The 18,334-nt window shown below is 55.7% G+C and overlaps 1 protein-coding gene across 3 annotated transcripts; it reads left to right on the forward strand.

The window, feature by feature from the left end:
- The first annotated feature begins 1,798 nt into the window (after positions 1–1,798).
- PKDCC (protein kinase domain containing, cytoplasmic) lies at positions 1,799–11,858 on the forward strand. 3 transcript variants are annotated; one of them, XM_068564874.1, is made up of 7 exons: positions 1,799–2,611; positions 6,798–6,920; positions 7,542–7,813; positions 8,501–8,580; positions 8,818–8,942; positions 10,587–10,760; positions 10,956–11,858. In XM_068564874.1, exons 1-7 carry the CDS (start codon positions 1,958–1,960, stop codon positions 10,965–10,967), a joined length of 1,440 nt encoding a protein of 479 aa, XP_068420975.1. In that variant the 5' UTR covers positions 1,799–1,957; the 3' UTR covers positions 10,968–11,858. The 3 variants fall into 3 exon arrangements, with proteins under 3 accessions (XP_068420975.1, XP_068420974.1, XP_068420976.1); XM_068564873.1 differs by having other exon boundaries at positions 8,835–8,942; XM_068564875.1 differs by having other exon boundaries at positions 7,629–7,813; positions 8,835–8,942.
- Positions 11,859–18,334: the final 6,476 nt, after the last annotated feature.

Below are 18,334 nucleotides of genomic sequence, written 5' to 3' on the forward strand. Positions count from 1 at the left end.
GATTGGACTGTAGCTGCGAGAGGGGAATGTTTGCTGTTTGCTGCTGTTCCCTGTTGACTTTAGCCAGTAGCTCTGTTTACAAACCCAGGTTGGTTTTCCCAGCACAGTTAATTAGACCAAAGACATCTGGTGTGAGGCCTGAGGAGGGCATCTGCTCAGAGCCTTCCCCCTACACCCAGCAGCCAAGGGCCAGGGCAGGGCAGAGCAGCTAAACAGGACCAGACCAAACTCCACCAAACCCAAGGTCCTCAGGAGAATCGTGGCTTCTCTCACTCAGCCCTCCCATGTTTTCTAAGTTAGACTGGGCCCCAGCTCTCCAAGTCTTAGGGGACCCCAGGAGTCAGGCAGGATTGGTTGCCCCTTCATCAGTGGGATCACAGGCTGGAGATCAAGGACTCAGTGCTGTCCTCTGCCCTTCCAGGTCCAAAAGAACCGGCCAGAGATTCCTGTCCCCTCTCTCATCACAGAGACTGTGCTTTCTGTAGGAAGGCCAGAACCTCTTCAGCCTCCCGGAGGATAGCTTTTCCTAAGCCCTCCACCTCCTCCCTGACTCCTCTCCAGCCGATCCCTGACACTGCTGGGCGGAAAGAGATTAACCAGTAGAGTACCAGGAGGCAGGAAGGTGCCCAGGAAGGTGGGAGGATCTAGGTGGGCAGTTCCTGGGCGGTGGGGAAGTGGAGGGCTGGGAGGGGGAGGGGCAGCGGCTTATCTCTCCCAGGAGGGGGGAGCTCACTCCAAACAACTAATGCACTGGCGTGTGAAAGCTCCTCAATTAGCACTAATGATGCAATCAGGGAGGGAGGAGGAGGGGCCATAAGTTCTGGTGGAGTCAGCACCTACTTACACACGCGGTATACACTCCCTTCCTCGGACACAGTGGCCCCTTCAGACACACTAATGCACACACTTCCAGAGACAATCTGGACCACGCACGTCCGTGGGTACAAAGGCACTCTTTGTACAAATTACTAGCACGAATATGGTTCGTGATCCACTGCTAACCGCGTCTGACTGCGGGGATCCCGGGGCAGGGGTTCCATCTGGGGCTTCGGGGACAAAGAAAATCAGAAAACTTGGTAGAGGAGGTTGAAGAGGGCATCTCCGAAAACCTCAAGATTTTTCTTCTGATCCCAGAGTTCCCGTCCCACCCGCGCTCGCAGGTGCCAGCCCCTCAGCGCCGCCTCCCCATCCCCCGCCCGCGAATCCGGGACTGAGCCAGGAGCCGCCACCCGCAGTCCCACTCGCGGGAGGCGGGACCCACGCTCCTTCCCTGCGCCCAGCCCGCCCCAAGGCCCCGGGTCCCCGGGAGGGAGCTCTGGGACCACGCGGATGCTCAGCACCCCGGACCCAGCTGCTCGTCCCCTCCAGAACCCGTTACCCGCTGGCCTCGCCCCTTCATCTTCTCCCCCACCCTGCCCGGCCGGCTCCGTTAGCCGCCTCCCGGTCCCGTTATCCGGCCGCCCCGACCCCATTATCCGCCTTTGCGCTGGGCCCGAGCCCCCGCGCGTCCCGGGGCCGCTGCCGCCCCTCCCTTTCTCGCCGGCCCGAGCTCGGGGGCCGCGGGCTGGGCAGGGCCGGAGCCGCCTCCGCGCCGCTTCCCAGGCCCGGACGGCCGCGGGAGGAGGTCCCGCTGTCAGTCAGCGGGGAAGGCCGGGCCGGGCAGCCGAAGGGGGCGGCGCCGAGGACGGGCTCCGGCCGGGAGCTGGGAGGCGGAGGCGGAGGGGGCGGGGGCGGGGGCGGCTCCGGGCCTTATAAGCGGCGGGGGCAGGGCGGGAGGGAGGCAAGTGTCAGGCCGATGTGCAGCCCGCGAGGGGCCGGGGTCGGGGCCGCCGGGGCCATGCGCGCGGGCTGGGCAGGGGACCCGCGGGGCGCAGAGCGTAGCCGCTTCGGAGCCTGAGCCTCCCGGGGCCGCGGCCGGGGAGCCGCGCGGGGCCGGCCGGCCGGGGGGAGGGGAGCGATGCGGCGCCGGCGGGCGGCGGTGGCCGCGGGTTTCTGCGCCTCCTTCCTGCTGGGCTCGGTCCTCAACGTGCTCTTCGCACCGGGCTCGGAGCCTCCGCGGCCAGGCCAGTCCCCCGGGCCCTCGCCAGACCCGGGCCCGGGCCGTCGCGGGGGCCGCGGGGAGCTGGCCCGGCAGATCCGAGCGCGCTACGAGGAGGTGCAGCGCTATTCCCGCGGGGGCCCCGGTCCCGGGGCCGGCCGGCCGGAGCGGCGGCGCCTGATGGACCTAGCTCCGGGCGGCCCGGGCCTGCAGCGTCCCCGCCCCCCGCGGGCCCGGCCCCTGCCCGACGGCGCTCCGGGCTGGCCCCCGGCTCCTGGCCCGGGCTCCCCCGGCCCGGGCTCCTCCGGCCCGGGCCCGCGCCTGGGCTGCGCCGCGCTCCGTAACGTGTCCGGCGCACAGTACGTGGGCTCCGGCTACACCAAGGCCGTGTACCGTGTCCGCCTGCCCGGCGGCGTCGCGGTGGCGCTCAAGGCGGTGGACTTCAGCGGCCACGATCTGGGCAGCTGTGTGCGCGAGTTCGGGGCGCGGAGGGGCTGCTATCGGCTGGCGGCCCACAAGCTGCTCAAGGAGATGGTGCTGCTGGAGCGGCTGCGGCACCCCAACGTGCTGCAGGTACGAGGGTGCGGGTGCAGGGATAAGGGTGCTGGCTGGACGTGCCCGTGCCCGACCACTCAGGCTGGAAGAGAACCCTTGGTCTTACAGATAAAGAAGCGGAGCCCCGATGACTGCCCAGGTTAAGCTAGGGGCAGAACCCGGACCATGGCAGCTTCCCATTACACCACCCTGCCTGGGTGGGCGTCCCGTTACGGAGAGACTCCCGGGTTTCTCAGCTTACAAACCGTATCTCTTGAGGACAGGAGAGAGGGTCCCCAAACTCAGGGTAGGGGTGGAGGTCCGTTCAGGCTTAGGACCCTGCCTCTGGCTGGAGCTGGGGTGTTGAGCACCAGGGAAGGGACCCCAGCCAAAACAATGAGCAGAGGTCATCCCTGAGTCAGGGTCCCAACTGCAATGATAGGGTCCGCTTTCTTGATGGAATCTGAACCCCACTTCTCTCAACTTCCAGACAGTGACTTGTCTGGCTTTGAAGTTGGGGTGGGACTGCAATGGGGTTGGGAAGAGCTAGAAAAAGACCAGGCTTGATTCCCAGAGAATATCCCATACCCCACCCAGAAGCTGCTGAAAGGACTGGAGGGGATTGGATAGTAGGCCAGAAAATGCATGGCCCTTCCCAGAAGAGACCCTGGGCCTCAAAGTAGGCTTTGGAAGTATTGAGGAAGCCTCGGGGTCCTAGCTCAATGCTCAGGGGACAGGCTGAGGACCTGAGGGTCTGCATGTCACATTATCTGAGCAAATGTGGCCAAGAGGCTAGAAGACTGAGAAGACCAGATGCCCAGGTTCCTACTAAATGGGACTCTGTCTCTCCCCTTCACTGGGGGGCAGAGGGGAAAGATGAGACCCCACCTTGTCCCCTCCAGGCTAGACTAAGAGAGTGGGCCTCTCACAGTCCCAGCACTGCCCTAACACACCCACTTCCTCCTCTCCCCCAGCTCTCCTCGGTCCTTGAGTCAGCCCTAGGATTAGATGAACCGTTCCCTTAGCACATGTCTGAGCGGACTGAGAGGGGAATCCCTGACTGCTTTTGGCCCGGTGAACATAGGGTTTGTTCAGACTCCCCAGCTGAGGAACGTTGCCAGCACCTTCCACCTCCTAGCCCAGTCAAATTAACCTTTCTGCACCCGGCAGAACTGGTCAGAAACCCAGGAATCCCTCCCTCCTTTCCTCAGGAGTGAGATGGACCCCAGATCTGGGTGGGCATGGCAGAATAGGAGAGAGAAGCCAGAGAGCTGTTTATACTACTGCTGGCTCCCAGTCTCCCCAGGCTACTCCAGCCCTGGTCAGACACTCGTTGACTGGGTCCTGGGCCCTGAACTGGTTGCAGAAGGTCAGGCAGAGCCAACAGTTATGGGTGGTTACGCTCCAGTGTCAGCCAACTGTTGCACGGCTGACACTGGAGCTACAGGGAGTGAGCAGTTGGTCACGTGGCCAGTCTAACTGGGAGGATCTTGTTCTCTTTGCTCCCCAGGAGCTCCTGGGAACCTTTTGGAAACCCGGGGTGTAGGCCAGATTCTGAGGCAGTGGAGAAGGTCTTGAGTGTCTTAGCAGGATATTAAGTGTTAGTTAATTGACTCAAGACCCCACCCCCCTCCCTTACAAGGGATTTGAGGTTTGATGCGCTTTCCTGTCTCTTAAGGAACTCCTCCCGCCCTCTCTTACCCCACCCAAACTTCAAGACGAACATCCAGCTAACCACCCTCACGCATATGTCAGGCCCCCAGCCCAATGCTGAAGGTGCCAAAGGAAAAGAAATATTACAACTGAATCGTTTTCACTCATTCCCTCTCTAGACCGAGACTGGGTTGTCTGTGTTACTCTTACCAGGGTCAGAGACTGGGGTTAGTTGCCCTAGGACAGAAGTGTTACAAGATGGAGAGGGTGCCAGGTCCTTTCTGTCAGGGGAGAGGTTGAAAAGCTACCATTACGGGGAGGTAGAGGTACCTGAGTGTGAATTTAGGGACTGCTTTGGTGTTGGGTCTCCTACATTCGTCCCCCAACCCCCAGGCCAGTATCCCTCTGGCTTCTTCAGCAATGCCACCTCTGCTCCAGGTAAGCCTGCCTGGGGGTCTTCCTGCTTAGGAGGCTCCAGTTCTGGTGTGCAGGGAACTAGAAATAATGTTGTTTTAATACCTCTTAATCGTTTAAAATTTCAAAACTGTTGGACTGTTTGCTGAACCGGGGAGGAGCCAGAGAGTGTTTCCCGCTCCCCGAGGCCCCCCCCCCCGCCCGCCGCCTCTCTGGCAGCCCTGAAGTTGGTGCTGGTTCTAATAGAAAAGCGCCAGGATAGCGTGTCCCACCGGGCCCTTCCCAGAGCTTGCTCAGTCCGGGGACTGCCTGGGCAAGATCTCTCCATCCATCTCTGTGACCCCTCCCCAACCCACCTCTCTCTCTCACACACACACACACACACACACACACACACCACACTCCCTCACGTGATAGATGCCTCTATAGCCCAGGGTCAAAGGGCACCAGGGTCTTCCCTCCCCTGCATCTCTGTCGTTCCCAGGGCCTCAGGCCTCAGATGGGGCCCCAGGCCTGCTTGGGCCCTGATTCTGGCCCTGCTAGAGTATATTTCTTCTCCCAAAGGAACAAAAGATGCGACTGAAATGCTCAGCCTCACGCTTCTTGGGGGGGGTTAATGGTGTCTTTTTATTTTTTCCTGAGGGGTGTTGATTAATACCTCGTTAACAGCGCATTTAACGACCTCCGGGTGTTTAATAACCTTCAGAAGTTTCCCACAAAGGCTCAGGCTCTGGGCAAGAAAATGAGAACCAGGCTCCAGGGCTGCTCCTTTTACCTCACCCCTACCTCTGCCCCACTGGGGTCTGGGGTCTCCCTGGGCTGATGTGGGGTGGGGAGGGTAGAGAGAGAGGGAAGACGAGGGCACCGGGGATTTCCCCCTGACCCCCCAAGCTGCAACCCTAGTGATCTGACGGTGACACCGAGACATGCCTTCCCTCGTGCCAGCAGGACTGAGGCAGCTGGCTCCAGGGACGGGGAGCTGCAAGGGCACTCCTGGGATGGAAGGGAGCATATAAGGGCTTGGAGTGGAGCTGGGAAGGGTGTGAAGGGTGACAGTGTGCAGGGACATCTAGCCCAGGGGCTTGGCTCCCCCGCTGCCTCACCTCACCGACACCCCCCATTGTGCAGCTCTCCCCTCTTGCCACTCTGGCCCAGACAACTCGGCCTTTGTGTTCCTGCTCCCTACAGGGTACTGGTTGTTTTGAGCACCGTCTGATCCGTAGCTGATGTGCAGCATGGTGGGAGAGACTGGGAGAAGCAGAGATCTCTGTGGATGCTGGTTTAGGTGTCAGTGACAAAGTCAGGCTGTGCTTCCCAGAAGCCCCTGGCCAGCTGAGCTGTACAAAGCCCCTCCCCCAGATCACATGGAGCGGGCCGGCTCTTGTGACCGTGCCCTCAAAGAACTGACCTTCCTTAGGAACCACCCTTACTACTACCCCAGTTGATACAGGTGACCCCACCCCACCCCGCCCACCAGCTATGCAAAGAACACCCAATGATATGCCCCTTGGATACTTTTTGTTCTGATCCACACTTGTTACCAATCCCAAGGGAGATTGCTTTTCCTCCAGAAAGACCAGAGCAGAGGAAAAATGAAGGTGCCAGAAAGTGAAAATGATGAAGCAAAGACAAGGATTAGAGCAGGGGAGGAGGTATAATATCCATTTGTTGGCTGGGCGATTAGCAAATGGTACTCGTGGAAAGAACAAGGCTGTGGAATCAGAGTAACATAAATTTGAATCCTAGATCCTGCAATTCTTAGCTGTGTGGCCTTGGGGAGGTAACTTAACCTCTCTGAGTTGGTTTCCTCACATGTGAATTGGAGATACTAATAGTACCTACTATGCCCTTTTAAGGTTATTCTAAGAATTGAGTTTTGCTTGTAAAACATTTAACACAGTGCCTGGCACACGGTTAACACAAGGTGGCCAGACCTGCCCATTTACCTGAGTGGCCAGAGGTAAGGGGCTGATGGAATCAGTAGGAACTCTGGCTGCTGGGACAGAGGGCAGGCTTCCCAGGCAACGTTGCTATTCTCTTCTGGCCCGAGCTGAGGCAAAGACCTAGGGATGGGAGGGTGGGGGGCATGTGAAAACCCAGCCCTTCCTTGTCCCCACCCCCATCCTGTGACCTCATGACCCGCCTGGGCCTCTTCCAGCTCTATGGCTACTGCTACCAGGACAGCGAGGACATCCCGGACACCCTGACCACCATCACGGAGCTGGGCGCCCCTGTGGAAATGATTCAGCTGCTGCAGACTTCCTGGGAGGATCGCTTCCGAGTGAGCAGGGAAGAGGGCCAGGGCCCTGGGCTCCTTGCTGGGATGGTTCTCCCTTAGCAGGCCAGCCCTCCAGAGCAGCTTCAACTCCTCCTCAGTTGAGGGAGAGGGAGGGAAGGATGGAGCAAAGCTGACTCGGCCGTCGGCCAAAGGGTTAAAAAGAGAAACGAGGCAGAGAGGATCCTGAGGTTTCTGTGCTCCTGCTGCCCTCACACACACACACACACACTCACACACACTCACACATACTCTCAGCCTGGCTGCGGGAGGGCCAGTGTCCTAGGACTAGACAAGAGCTTCAGGGCATTCTTGACCCTCCCTCTATTTGCATACGCTGGACAGAAGCCACACCGAAGATGCAACTTCAGGGAGGATATGCAGTATGCCCAGACTTCTCTCTGCCCATTTCCCACTTATTCCATGTTGGCCTCAGGGTCAGGCCCACCGGGGGTAACAGAAAATCACTGGCTTGCTAAGTAAGGCCCCAGGCCTCAGTCCTTAGTGAGCTCCAGAGCCTTAAAGAAAAAGGCAAACCCCCAAGCTCAGTCCAGAGCACCAAAGCGGGGAGCCCCCAGGCGCCCTCCCAGGAGAGAAGCCGTGAGCAGCCTGGTGTTTGCCCCTCAGATCTGCCTGAGCCTGGGCCGCCTCCTCCACCACCTGGCCCACTCCCCGCTGGGCTCGGTCACTCTGCTGGACTTCCGCCCCCGACAGTTCGTGCTGGTGGATGGGGAACTGAAGGTGACGGATCTGGATGACGCCCGCGTGGAGGAGACACCGTGCACAGGCAGCGCTGACTGCACACTCGAGTTCCCAGCCAGGAACTTCACCCTGCCCTGCTCAGCCCAGGGCTGGTGCGAGGCCATGAATGAGAAACGCAACCTCTACAATGCCTACAGGTGACCTCCATCCCCACTCAGGAAGGCCGGCAGCGAGGGAGCATGAGCCGGGGGGTGGGGTGGGGGTGGGGGGGCGGCGGGGGGCAGGGAGGGAGCCAGCACGGGGTCCAGGAGGCCAGCCAGGCTGGGAGACGCAGCCGTGACCAGCGGAGTAGCAGGGGCGGGGGAAGGCTTCCACCCCTTCAAGAAGGGAACATTCAGGCTCCTGACCATGAGGCTAAAAATAGTCAGCTCCAAGGAGAATCTGGGTTGGGGGGTGGCAGCTGGAGGCTTCTTAAAATAGTGTCAGACTCAGAGCCTAGGGCTGGTGGGACAGGCCCTGCCCCTTCCTCCCCTGGCCCTTCACCTCTGGAAGCTCCTCATAGGGCCAAGCCATGAGGCTGCTCTGACACGGGTCAGCCGGGGGATAATGCGGGGCTGAAGGGTGGGAAGGTCCCTGGGACGGGTGGGGAAAACAGACCTCAGATTTCAGTTTGGTATGAAGTTACCTGTGGCCTTAGCGTGTGCCCAGACCCCGAGCCTGAGTCTGAAGAGACTCCTTGGCACGCTCTGGGGGTATAGGCCTAGTTGATTAGCCTGACAGAGCAGGCTTCCTGGCCAGATGGGGGTTCTGTCCCAAGTTGGGGTAGAAGAAGGATATGTCCCCAAAGGCTGAACCACTAAGCCCCTGATTTCTCTCTGCCCCAGGTTTTTCTTCACATACCTCCTGCCCCATAGTGCCCCACCCTCACTGCGGCCTCTCTTGGACAGCATTGTCAACGCCACAGGTGAGCTCTCCAGAGCCCATCTGCCTCCCGTCACCCTCTCCCACCCCCAGCAAGCATGGGCATAAGAATGACCCAGGGCAGCACATGGTCCAGAAACATCATTTCCCAAAGTGACATTCTGTGGCAAACCCAGTCCCCAGTCCTCCGGTCATCGGGGCCCAGGCTCCAGAGGGAGGGGGAAAAGGCAGCTGGCTGCCTACCTCAGGGAGAAGTAGGAGCCCAGGTATCCTCTTACAGCACCGTGCACTCTGCAGGAGAGCTCACCTGGGGGGTGGACGAGACCCTGGCCCAGCTGGAGAAGGTGCTGCACCTGTACCGGAGCGGGCAGTATCTGCAGAACTCCACAGAGGCCAGCAGAGCCGGTGAGTGGCCCCGGCAAGGATCCAGGGGCTGGGGAGGTGGGGAGCAGGTGCGAGGGTGGGTGATTCCCCTAATCGGGGAAGTGGCTTATCCTCCCTCTGAGATTCACACGTGGAGTGTTGCAGAGACCGCTGTTTAGCTTTCACTTCGACTGAGCTAGAACAACTACAATTCTGCCTTGAACTGGGGGGTGGGCACTGACACCCCTTCTCTGGATGGCTGCAAACCCCACCATGTACTTACCGTGTGACTATGAGCAAGTTAACTGACACCTTGAGCCTCACTTTCCTCATCAGTGAATTGGGTTCAGGATTACCTGCCTCAGAATTCTTATGGGGATTAAATGGCAGGTGAAATGTGTGAGAGCAGTTAACTCGTTTCCTGTTACACAGCTTGAACACAATATATGTTTGCTACTCTTTCCTTCCTCGCCCTTCTGGGGCTGGGAGGGTGGCTGGAGGTGGAGAAGGGCTCCACACTGAAACCAGTTAAGAAGCTCCAGGGCAGAGAGAGAATTCTAGCCATGGCTTGTGGGCTGTGGTCTCTCCCGCTGAGGCCCTGGGGTTTAGCATGGTTGGCAGGGGGGCGAGGGATGGGCAGCCTCTGTATTCAAGGAGCTCTGGCCAGTCTTAAGGGTAGGGGAGCCCTCGTTAGCCCTGTAAATAAAGTTTAACGAGGTGAACAATGGCTGGCTCTGTCCCTGAGGACGCTGTTTATGGGGCTATAAATCACAGCCAGCCCTGGACTTTGGTCTAGTCCCTGGTAGAAGAAGGAGGCAGGAGGGCGGGGTGGCCAGAGGCCCAGGGCTTCTGCATTATCAGTCCAGAGCTGGGGCTCCCCAGGCAGCGGGAAAGACTCGGGTGAACAGGAGGCCTGCGGCCAAGCAGCTTCTGGATTGAGGAGATTTCAGAGCCTCTGGGGGCTCTTTCTGTGAAATGGGGAGATTTCACATTCTTCCTCCAGCCTCTGCCCCAAATACTCAAGTTGTGGATTCCCAAATGGTAATTTTTTGTGTTTTACATTCATTTGCACGCCTCTGAACTTCAAAAACTCCATGACTGACCCCCTGTCCGAGGAACTGGCCTAGCCTCTCTCCCCAAGGCCAGGAGGAAATGGGACCAAAGGGCAGCTCTAAACTCTCTGCCACTCAAAGTGTGGTCTGCCGACCAGCAGCACCAGAAGTTGGTTGGAAATGCCAGTTCCCAAGCCCCACCCCAGACCTTCTGAATCAGAATCTGCATTTTAACGAGATTCCCTGGAGATTCACATGCACATCAAAGTTTGAGAAGCCCGGCTTTAAATGTCTAAAATGTTCTGAGCTCAGCAACCTTCCTGGTCAGCCAATGGCTCTGTGTGTGCACTTATCCCATGCCTGTGCCCGCCGTCATGTGTAGCCTGAACCAGTTGTGTGCCCTTATATTTGGGAGACGTGTGTCTCCCAAAAAGTAAACCTGAGCTTTGCCTTTCCTGAGTGGTCATCCCAATTTCACAGTGGTAGAGCTGCCTTCATCTCCATGCTAGGAGGACTGGGCTGGATTTCAGCCCTCACCTAGGAAATGTGGCTCACAGCCCTTTAAAGAAAGCGGCCCCAGCCCTTACCCCTGGGCACAGAGAGTTCTCATCTGAGCTCCATCCCCAACCCACAGAGTACCAGCACCTCCCAGGCAGTACCATCCCCCAGGAAGACTACCGCTGCTGGCCATCCTACCACCATGGAAGCTGCCTCCTCTCAGTGTTCAACCTGGCCGAGGCTGTGGACATCTGTGAGAGCCACGCCCAGTGCCAGGCCTTTGTGGTCACCAACCAGACCACTTGGACAGGTGAGCCAGTGGGAAAGGACATCCTGAGGGAGGTGACTGGACTCCCCGGAAGAGATTGACAGGTAGCGGTCCCCCATCAGAAGCCAGCGATGGTGAGAAGACAAGTGTCCTCAGGGCAGTTGCGTTATAGGGAGAGTGGCCCTGCCTCCAGGGAGAGAATCATCCAGTCCTGTTACCTCTTACCTCTGCCCCCAGGTCGGCAACTAGTCTTTTTCAAGACAGGATGGAGCCACGTGGTCCCTGATCCCAGCAAGACCGCATATGTGAGGGCCTCTGGCTGACCTGTCTGTGGGCTCAGCTGACCATCCCTGCCAGCTGGGCTTGCCTGTGACTTGCACTGGCAGCACTGCATGTCACCTGGGCACCCCTGCAGACAAGGCTGACATCCCCGACAGACCGAGGTGACCAGGACAACGTGCAATAATGCCACATGTTAAAATGTGAGTTTACCAGTCTAGGTCTGGGACTGCTGGCTCCAAGGCAGGAATCATGGAGGGCTGACTGCCCCTCTCACCCTCTGGGCTGCCAGCGAGGCTCTGGACGGTCCCCCCACGGGGGGCTCTGCCCCTCACTGGGACGGTTCTGTGGGCAGCCCCATCACTGCGTTCGTAGCGCGAGAATGTAGCCAGAGCCTCTGCGGCTGGTGCTGCTGCATGTGCCATGGCCCGGCGGGGGCCGCGTGGGGACAATCAGTCACGGAGTGTTCTCTTAGCCAAGCTCCTGACCGGAGACTTGAAGGGATGCTCCGGGAGATGGATGATTCTGTACCTGGGGCGGCCGCCTCTGGGCACCTGACAGGGGCGCTCACCGGCCAGCCCAGGAGCGGGGGGCAGAGGAGCACACAAGGTATGAGCCAAGTCATGGGGTTGAGGAGCAGGTAGCAGTTTGAGCCAGGACCAGGGGCGGGGGTGGGGCCGGGGCCTTTCTGCCTCATTTGCTTTCAGTGAAAGCCGCAAAGCAGCCAAAAGCAGCCTCTCCCCACTCCTGGAGTTTGTATATCCAGAAGCTTTTGTACTTCTTGTTCATTAAAATGTTTATTTTTGTAAGAAAAAAAAATCAATTAATAAAATGACATTTCATGGCAAGGACTCTTCCCAAGCCGCATTTTCCCGGGCTGCCTTTCTCGTCCTCAGTTTTGTCTTTGATGTCTGTTTAGGGGCGGGGGGCAGCGTGTGATGAAGGAATGAAATCTCCATGCAAACACTGAAGCTGGCACAGTGTGCGTTCAGGCCCTGCTCCCATGGTTCCCGTCTCCGTCCTTGGCCCTGCACATCCATGTCCTAACAAAAGACAGGAGGGACTAACGAGGTTAAAATTTTAACACACACTGGCTTCTTCTATACAAAGCCTTTACCCAGAGGACTCGTGTCCTAACGGTGGGATGTCAGTCACGCCAGGGTGCCCTGGGCAGCCTCCAGTCAGGTCAGCTTTGCCTCTGTGCAGGGTTGGGCCTGGCCATCATCACCACTGCCCACCACATGGTAATGCACACTTTTCTTTCTCAGAGCCTTTCTTTGAGCAAGAAATAAATATATGGAGAGTGGGGAGACAGAAAAGTCAATGGAAAGCCCGGCCCCCTCTTCCTGGGTTTTGGGAGGGAGGGTCTAACAGGGAAAGGCCCGAGTATATGGAAGCCCAAAGTGAAAGAGTTCAAGATCACACTGAGGCCAGAGAGAGCCCCAGCATGGATGCAAGTCTTCTAACTTGAAATCCCGCATCTTCTCCCCTGTACACCATTCTACTTCTAGAATATTCTCAAAGTGCACAAGCCTTTGAGGGCTTTAAAAAGAATAACCAAAGTTCAACTCAGAACCCAATGTTTTCTCAGCAGAGGTGGTCGGTGTAATTTCTCATGCACAGGACATCCCCGTAGTTCTGAGTGGTTGAGGTGCCGATGTTAGCTCTGGAGTCCTCATCATGGATGCCGCCCGGACCCTCAAAGTTGTACCTTACCACCACCATGCCCAGCCCACGCGCCCTACCTCTTGCCTCTGGTTACCTGGGCTTGGTGATCGTGGAGGGCGGGGAGGGTCAGAGCCTCCACAGAACCTCACACCATGATTCAACCAAGCCACGTCCTGCCCATGCTCACCACTCTCAGTCCCCACCCCTCCAAGGAGGAACTCGGCTTCCATCAGCCTCCAGAGCTCTTTTCCTCAGCTGAATTCACACGCTACCGCACGGGTAGCCTACCCCTTGCTAGCCAGTGTTAAGAGTTCACAGTGCCCTCTGTTGTTCAACTGTCCACCAGTCTGTGGAGCTCTGAGGGCAGGAGAACCACGTCACCATGCTGGGCCCAAGGGGGTTCCACAGGGCTGGGGCAGGAAGTTCTGCGGGGTCTGTGCCATCCAGAGGGAAACAAAGACCCTGGTTACAGTCAGCAGAGAGGCCCGCAGGCTCAGGAACTGTGTGACTCAGTGAGGAAAGAGAAGGCTGAAGATGAACCAACCACTGCCTTCTGGGCTTCCAGATGAGAGGCTCACTGGCCCGTGGAGAGGCGCAGGCTCTGGCCTCAGCAAGGTGTGATTATCACTCCAGTTTTACAGACCTGAAAACCGAAGCCCAGGTCACAGCTGCAAAGGGATTTAATGAGCATTCAAACCCAGCCCTAACTTCCAAGCCTGTTCTGGAGGGAGAATTGCTGTAAGAGGAATCTAAGTTAGAGTCAGGGAGCCCATACTCTGAGTGTGTGCCAAACTCAAATGGAGGTCCAAAGTGCATAAAACCTTCCTAGAAAGACTCACCCACAGGTAGCTAAAGGGATGGTAAACAGCTGCTTCCTCAGTGGAGTGAGCCTTGCCTCCAAACCTATATCAGGGGGGCAAAAATGGCCAGGCTCAGTGCTGCAAAGTAGAAAGGGGCATTTGCGGCTGGGGGTGGAGAAGTGGTGGAGTGCCCTGAAAGGAAGGGGGTAGAGAGTGAAAGCCGGAGGCAGAATCGTCCTCCCCCCAGATGGCCCTTTACACATAGCCACCTGTGTCCCTGGAAAACGTTCAGCTCCTGGGAACATCTTGTTCCCTTCCTGAGGAAGCCGGACCCATCCCTGCCGGCCCCAAAGTCTATGTTCTTTCCACTCCACTGCACAGCCAGTGACACCCAGATCTAGTGCATGGAAGAAATGCATTCGCCCAACTGAAGCCTCGGGTGACAGGACCAGAGGAGGGAGGTGGGTCCTTTCCAGGGCTGGAGGAGTAGGAAGCAACATGAAAGGGCCTGTGTTGCCACTACTCCCCCACGAGGTTCTGGAGGAATTCTGGTCAGTCTTTCTCTTTGCTCACTGTGTGATCTGGGCCGTGACGACTCCCTGAGCCTCCATCTCCTAATCTGCAAATTTCAGATTTATGATACCTGCTTCACAGAAGTGTCATGGGAATTGAACGAAATTACATACATAAAAGTCTTAGCCAGGGTCAGCAGTGTTAGGAAATACTGATACTGTCATTGTTACTGTTATGAGTGAGCTGAGCCCTCCACATTCATCCAAGGCCTGGCCTACAAGAGTATCCAGGTCAGCTGGGGAGGACCCAGGCACAGCCAGACTGTCCCCCGACACTCCACCTCCAGCACCCACACCAGGGAGCACTGCCATTGCCTGGAGGAGGTAGAACCCAGCTCTCTGGGTCGGTGCCCTGGGAGTTGAGTGTGGCAGACAGAAGGAGGAAGAGGATTAACATGAAAGCAGAAAATGGGATTAGGAGGCTTCAAGATAATGTGCCCACCCACCCCCATCCATGACAACAAGCTTCTTACTTTCACTCTGTGGCTTCTGGAGCCGGAGCCTGTGAGGCTTGGTTGCCCCCTGCTCCCAGGGGAAGAGCCGGGAAGAGGCTTGGTGGGCTCAGAACATGAGACTATTTAATTGGCTAGGAAGAGGGGCCCAGCTGCCTTGACATGCACTGTCTCGTCTAATCCTCATGGCAGCTCTGTGAGACGGGGGATGGCCCAGAGAGGTGAGGAGCTGGGATTCAAGCCTAGGTGATCGCCCCTGGAAGCCTGTGATCCTTCCCCTCTACCCACTGTCTCGCCCAGGATCATAGCGCCCCCGAACCCAAAAGATCAATGATCCGCTCAGACCTGCCTCTTCCCTTGGGAAGGATTCCCAGACTCACACTCTGCCTTTGATGGGAAACCCAGAGGGCAATTTAAGGAGACCAGGTCCACTTCTCTGGCCTCATCCCATAAGGGTGAGGATGTCCCCAAAGAGCCCAACCTACTTTCAGCACCGCTTTGAGGTCAGTCGTGCAGGACTTTTATTTCCCTTGTTCACCTCTCTGTGAATCCAAGCCAGGGCTACACCCTTGGGTGAAGAAGGAGCTACATCAGTGCCAACTATGTGAAGGAGATGGACCACGATATTTCTTAAAATTACCTCTCAAGCTGTAGTGGATCCTTGATGACCATGTAGGGAGAAGTTCATTTTCCACCTCATTCCAGAAACCAGATCAAGGCCCCTTTCAGCTTCCTTTTTTAGAGCAGTGATGCCTTGTCCTCCTCCTCCTGCCCCATCTTAACCAGCCCCCCGCCAGCCTCTCGCCTGCCCTCTGCTGGCCTCATTCCAGCTCCAGGAGGTTCCTCCTGAGGTGCAGTAACCAGACCTCCCCCACCCCTCCACCCCCCGCCTCCGTCAATCATTCAGGGTCTCAACAGGAAATGGAGAGTACAAGGAACATTGGATATATTTACAAATATGTGGGTACAAGGGAACCCCATGGGATAGCGCTATAACCTGGAACTAGTGAAAATAGAGCTGTTACCATCTCTACCCAAGGGAAGGGAGTAGGATCTGCTACCAGAACCCAGAAGGAGAACCTAGGAGGAGTCAAGTGACCAAAGGACACAGCCAGACAGGATGACCTCACAAGGAGGGAGCCAGTCTCCCCTCACTTTCCATCCTCCCTTCCCCCACCCCTCCATCTCCTGCTGAGCTCTCCATCACCAAACCCACCTTGAAGCCAGAGGGAGCTTGATGTGAGGTCTGTAACTGTCAAGCCTCTAAGACAGCAGGGTGGAGAAAGGGAGATTGCCGATCGGGAGGGGCAAGAGGAATACACCTAGCATTCCGTCCCACTTCCTGTTTGAGCTTTTGTTTGGCTTGAGGAAGGGCAAGAGAAGACTTTTCTTTTTTTACTCCCAGTTCCATTCTTAGACATCCAGCTCTTTGTTGTTCTGTTTGGATAAAAGAACACACGGGACCAAACCTTCAGGGAGTCCTCTACAGCATACATTCTCATCAGGGGCGCCATCATCCCCAAGGAGACAAAACTTGGTTCTTGGGAGATGAAAAAATCTTAGATATCATAATGGATGCCTAAAGAGACATGCAATATAACTGAGCTACTAAAATTCCATGGGGGTGGTAGCATTTAGGAGAAAAGTATCCACAAGAGTATTGGATGGGGATGTGGGGCATGGGATAATGAATCATAGCTTAAGAAGCACTGGATTAGAGTTGACCCAAAACCCTTTCTTGGGCTGTCACTGAAAGCTTTGAATCTGTCACCCTCAAAAGTACAGATTATATTCTTTTCTCTAAACTGATATATACATTTGTGTGTACTGTCTGTGCCATTCCTAATAAAAACAAAGTGAAATTTGAGGTGTTTTTTTGTTTTTTGGGGGTTTTTTTGGCTGCATTGGGTCTTCGTTGCTGCACACAGGCTTTTCTCTAGTTGCGGTGAGCGGGGACTACTCTTCGCTGTGGTGCGCAGGCTTCTCATTGCGGTGGCTTCTCTTGTTGTGAAGCACGGGCTCTAGATGCGCGGGCTTCAGTAGTTGTGGCTCGCGGGCTCTAGAGCACAGGCTCAGTAGTCGTGGCGCATGGGCTTCGTTGCTCTGCGGCATGTGGGATCTTCCCAAACCAGGGCTCCAACCCGTGTCCCCTGCATTGGCAGGCGGATACTTAACCACTGCGCCACCAGGGAAGCCTGAGTTATTTTTCATGTAACATTTTATTCAACGTATCCTTGCCCATGATGAGCATCTTGGGCCATGCAGAGACTCCTGCATCTCCCCGCAGCTTACAGCCTTTGGTTGGTATTTTCCTACACAAAAGAGCTCGGGTCACGGGAAGCCAGGGTATTTCAACGCACACTCACTCATCTCTCTAGTGATCAAGCCACAAAATATTTCTTGAATGCTAGTCACTGTAATGAATACTAAAATATCAGAATACCCCCTGCCTTTTAGGAACTCACAATGTCACTAGAGATGTCACAAAGATGGACAAATTCAATGGGGCAATATATGAGCTGTGACTCTAGAGCAATGAGATCAATTTCCACATGTGGCTTATGAAAGCAAAGGGCTTGATGGTCACATCTCAAATCACTAAGGGCTAGTTAACCTGGTCCCCCAGGAGTATTAAGTCCCCACCAGGAGCCCCACTGTTAACACTGTTCCATCCAGAGGAAGGCTTATCCTTACTCTGTATTTCTTATCTGAAAGTCAGTTCCCTTTTGTCACCAGACATTCCCCCCTGCCCGCCCCCATTCCCAAGGCAACTCAACAGGCTTTGGTGTGGAGCCTGTCAGAGGCTTCTTGAAAGTGTAAATAGAGTGTGTCTACTGTTTCCCCCCTTATCCATACACTTCTTTGGCCCTTCAAAGAGCTCTAGTAGATTAGAGAGGCACAATTTCTCCTTACCAAAGACAGGCTGCCTTTCCACAGGAGGAGGAGTTTCTCAAGTGCTCCATAATCCAGCCCTTAGAAGGTCTGCTGACTGGCCTGGCAGGGGAACAAAACTTGTGGGCCATTTCCCAGAAGCCCTTTTGGTGCCCTTCAGATCTTCAGCACAGAGGTCAGTCTCAAGAAAGGGCTCTCATTTTCTCCTGCCCTTCTATAAAATCAATCTTATTTATTTGGGGAAAGACACGAGGCAAAATAAAACACACAGTATGCTTTGCTTCCCATTGCATGGAGGCTTAAGGCCCTGTTATTCATCTGAACTTGAACAGGAGATAGTTGTGAGATTATCTGTATCACATTTCATTTTATGACATATCACCTTGTTTACACCGCTCTTTAGGTTGTGTTTATAGGACATAGATTACCTTTAAATGCTCTGGTCTTGTTTAGTCATTTTTTTCTCCCATCAATAAAAAATTTTAAAGGCAGCCATTGTTCTAAGAAATGACTATTGTACTTGGGGCACCAAGATGCTTTAATCGGGAAAGACAGCTTGTCTTGTATCTTGGCCTCCCGTATCTTTTTGAACCAGGCTTTGATGCGATGTGGAGTTTTCTGACTCCATCGTTGAACTATGCAGCATTTTTCAGTTCTTAAGAACAAATGAGTTTCTTCTTTAAACATAGGCCTCTGCTTAGCACATTTAGTACTATTTGACTTGGGTCTCAAGATAGTGCTATTCCTGGAATGGACTTCACATGCTGAATTTTTCTTTTTTAATTACCCTCACTCCTATCACATATGCTGAAGTGACCTTTTTTCCCTACAGCCTCTCCAACAATTTGCTGAGATGAAGAAATTTATACAGGGTCCTTTCGGGTTAGGAATTTACAGGTTAACTCTTTCATGTGCAAGTCATAAAACTCATTCATACTACTTCTGAAAATATA

The sequence above is a fragment of the Eschrichtius robustus genome, chromosome 15 (assembly GCF_028021215.1).
Source record: "Eschrichtius robustus isolate mEscRob2 chromosome 15, mEscRob2.pri, whole genome shotgun sequence".
Classification (NCBI taxonomy): domain Eukaryota; kingdom Metazoa; phylum Chordata; class Mammalia; order Artiodactyla; family Eschrichtiidae; genus Eschrichtius; species Eschrichtius robustus.

Bases quoted from the DNA above. Each gene is read 5' to 3' on its own strand.
- PKDCC (XM_068564873.1), top strand. From the start codon at position 1,958: ATGCGGCGCCGGCGGGCGGCGGTGGCCGCGGGTTTCTGCGCCTCCTTC. The intron at 7,814-8,500 runs GTGACCTCCATC...TCTCTGCCCCAG, and splicing joins AACCTCTACAATGCCTACAG to GTTTTTCTTCACATACCTCC. The intron at 8,581-8,834 runs GTGAGCTCTCCA...TGCACTCTGCAG, and splicing joins CAGCATTGTCAACGCCACAG to GAGAGCTCACCTGGGGGGTG.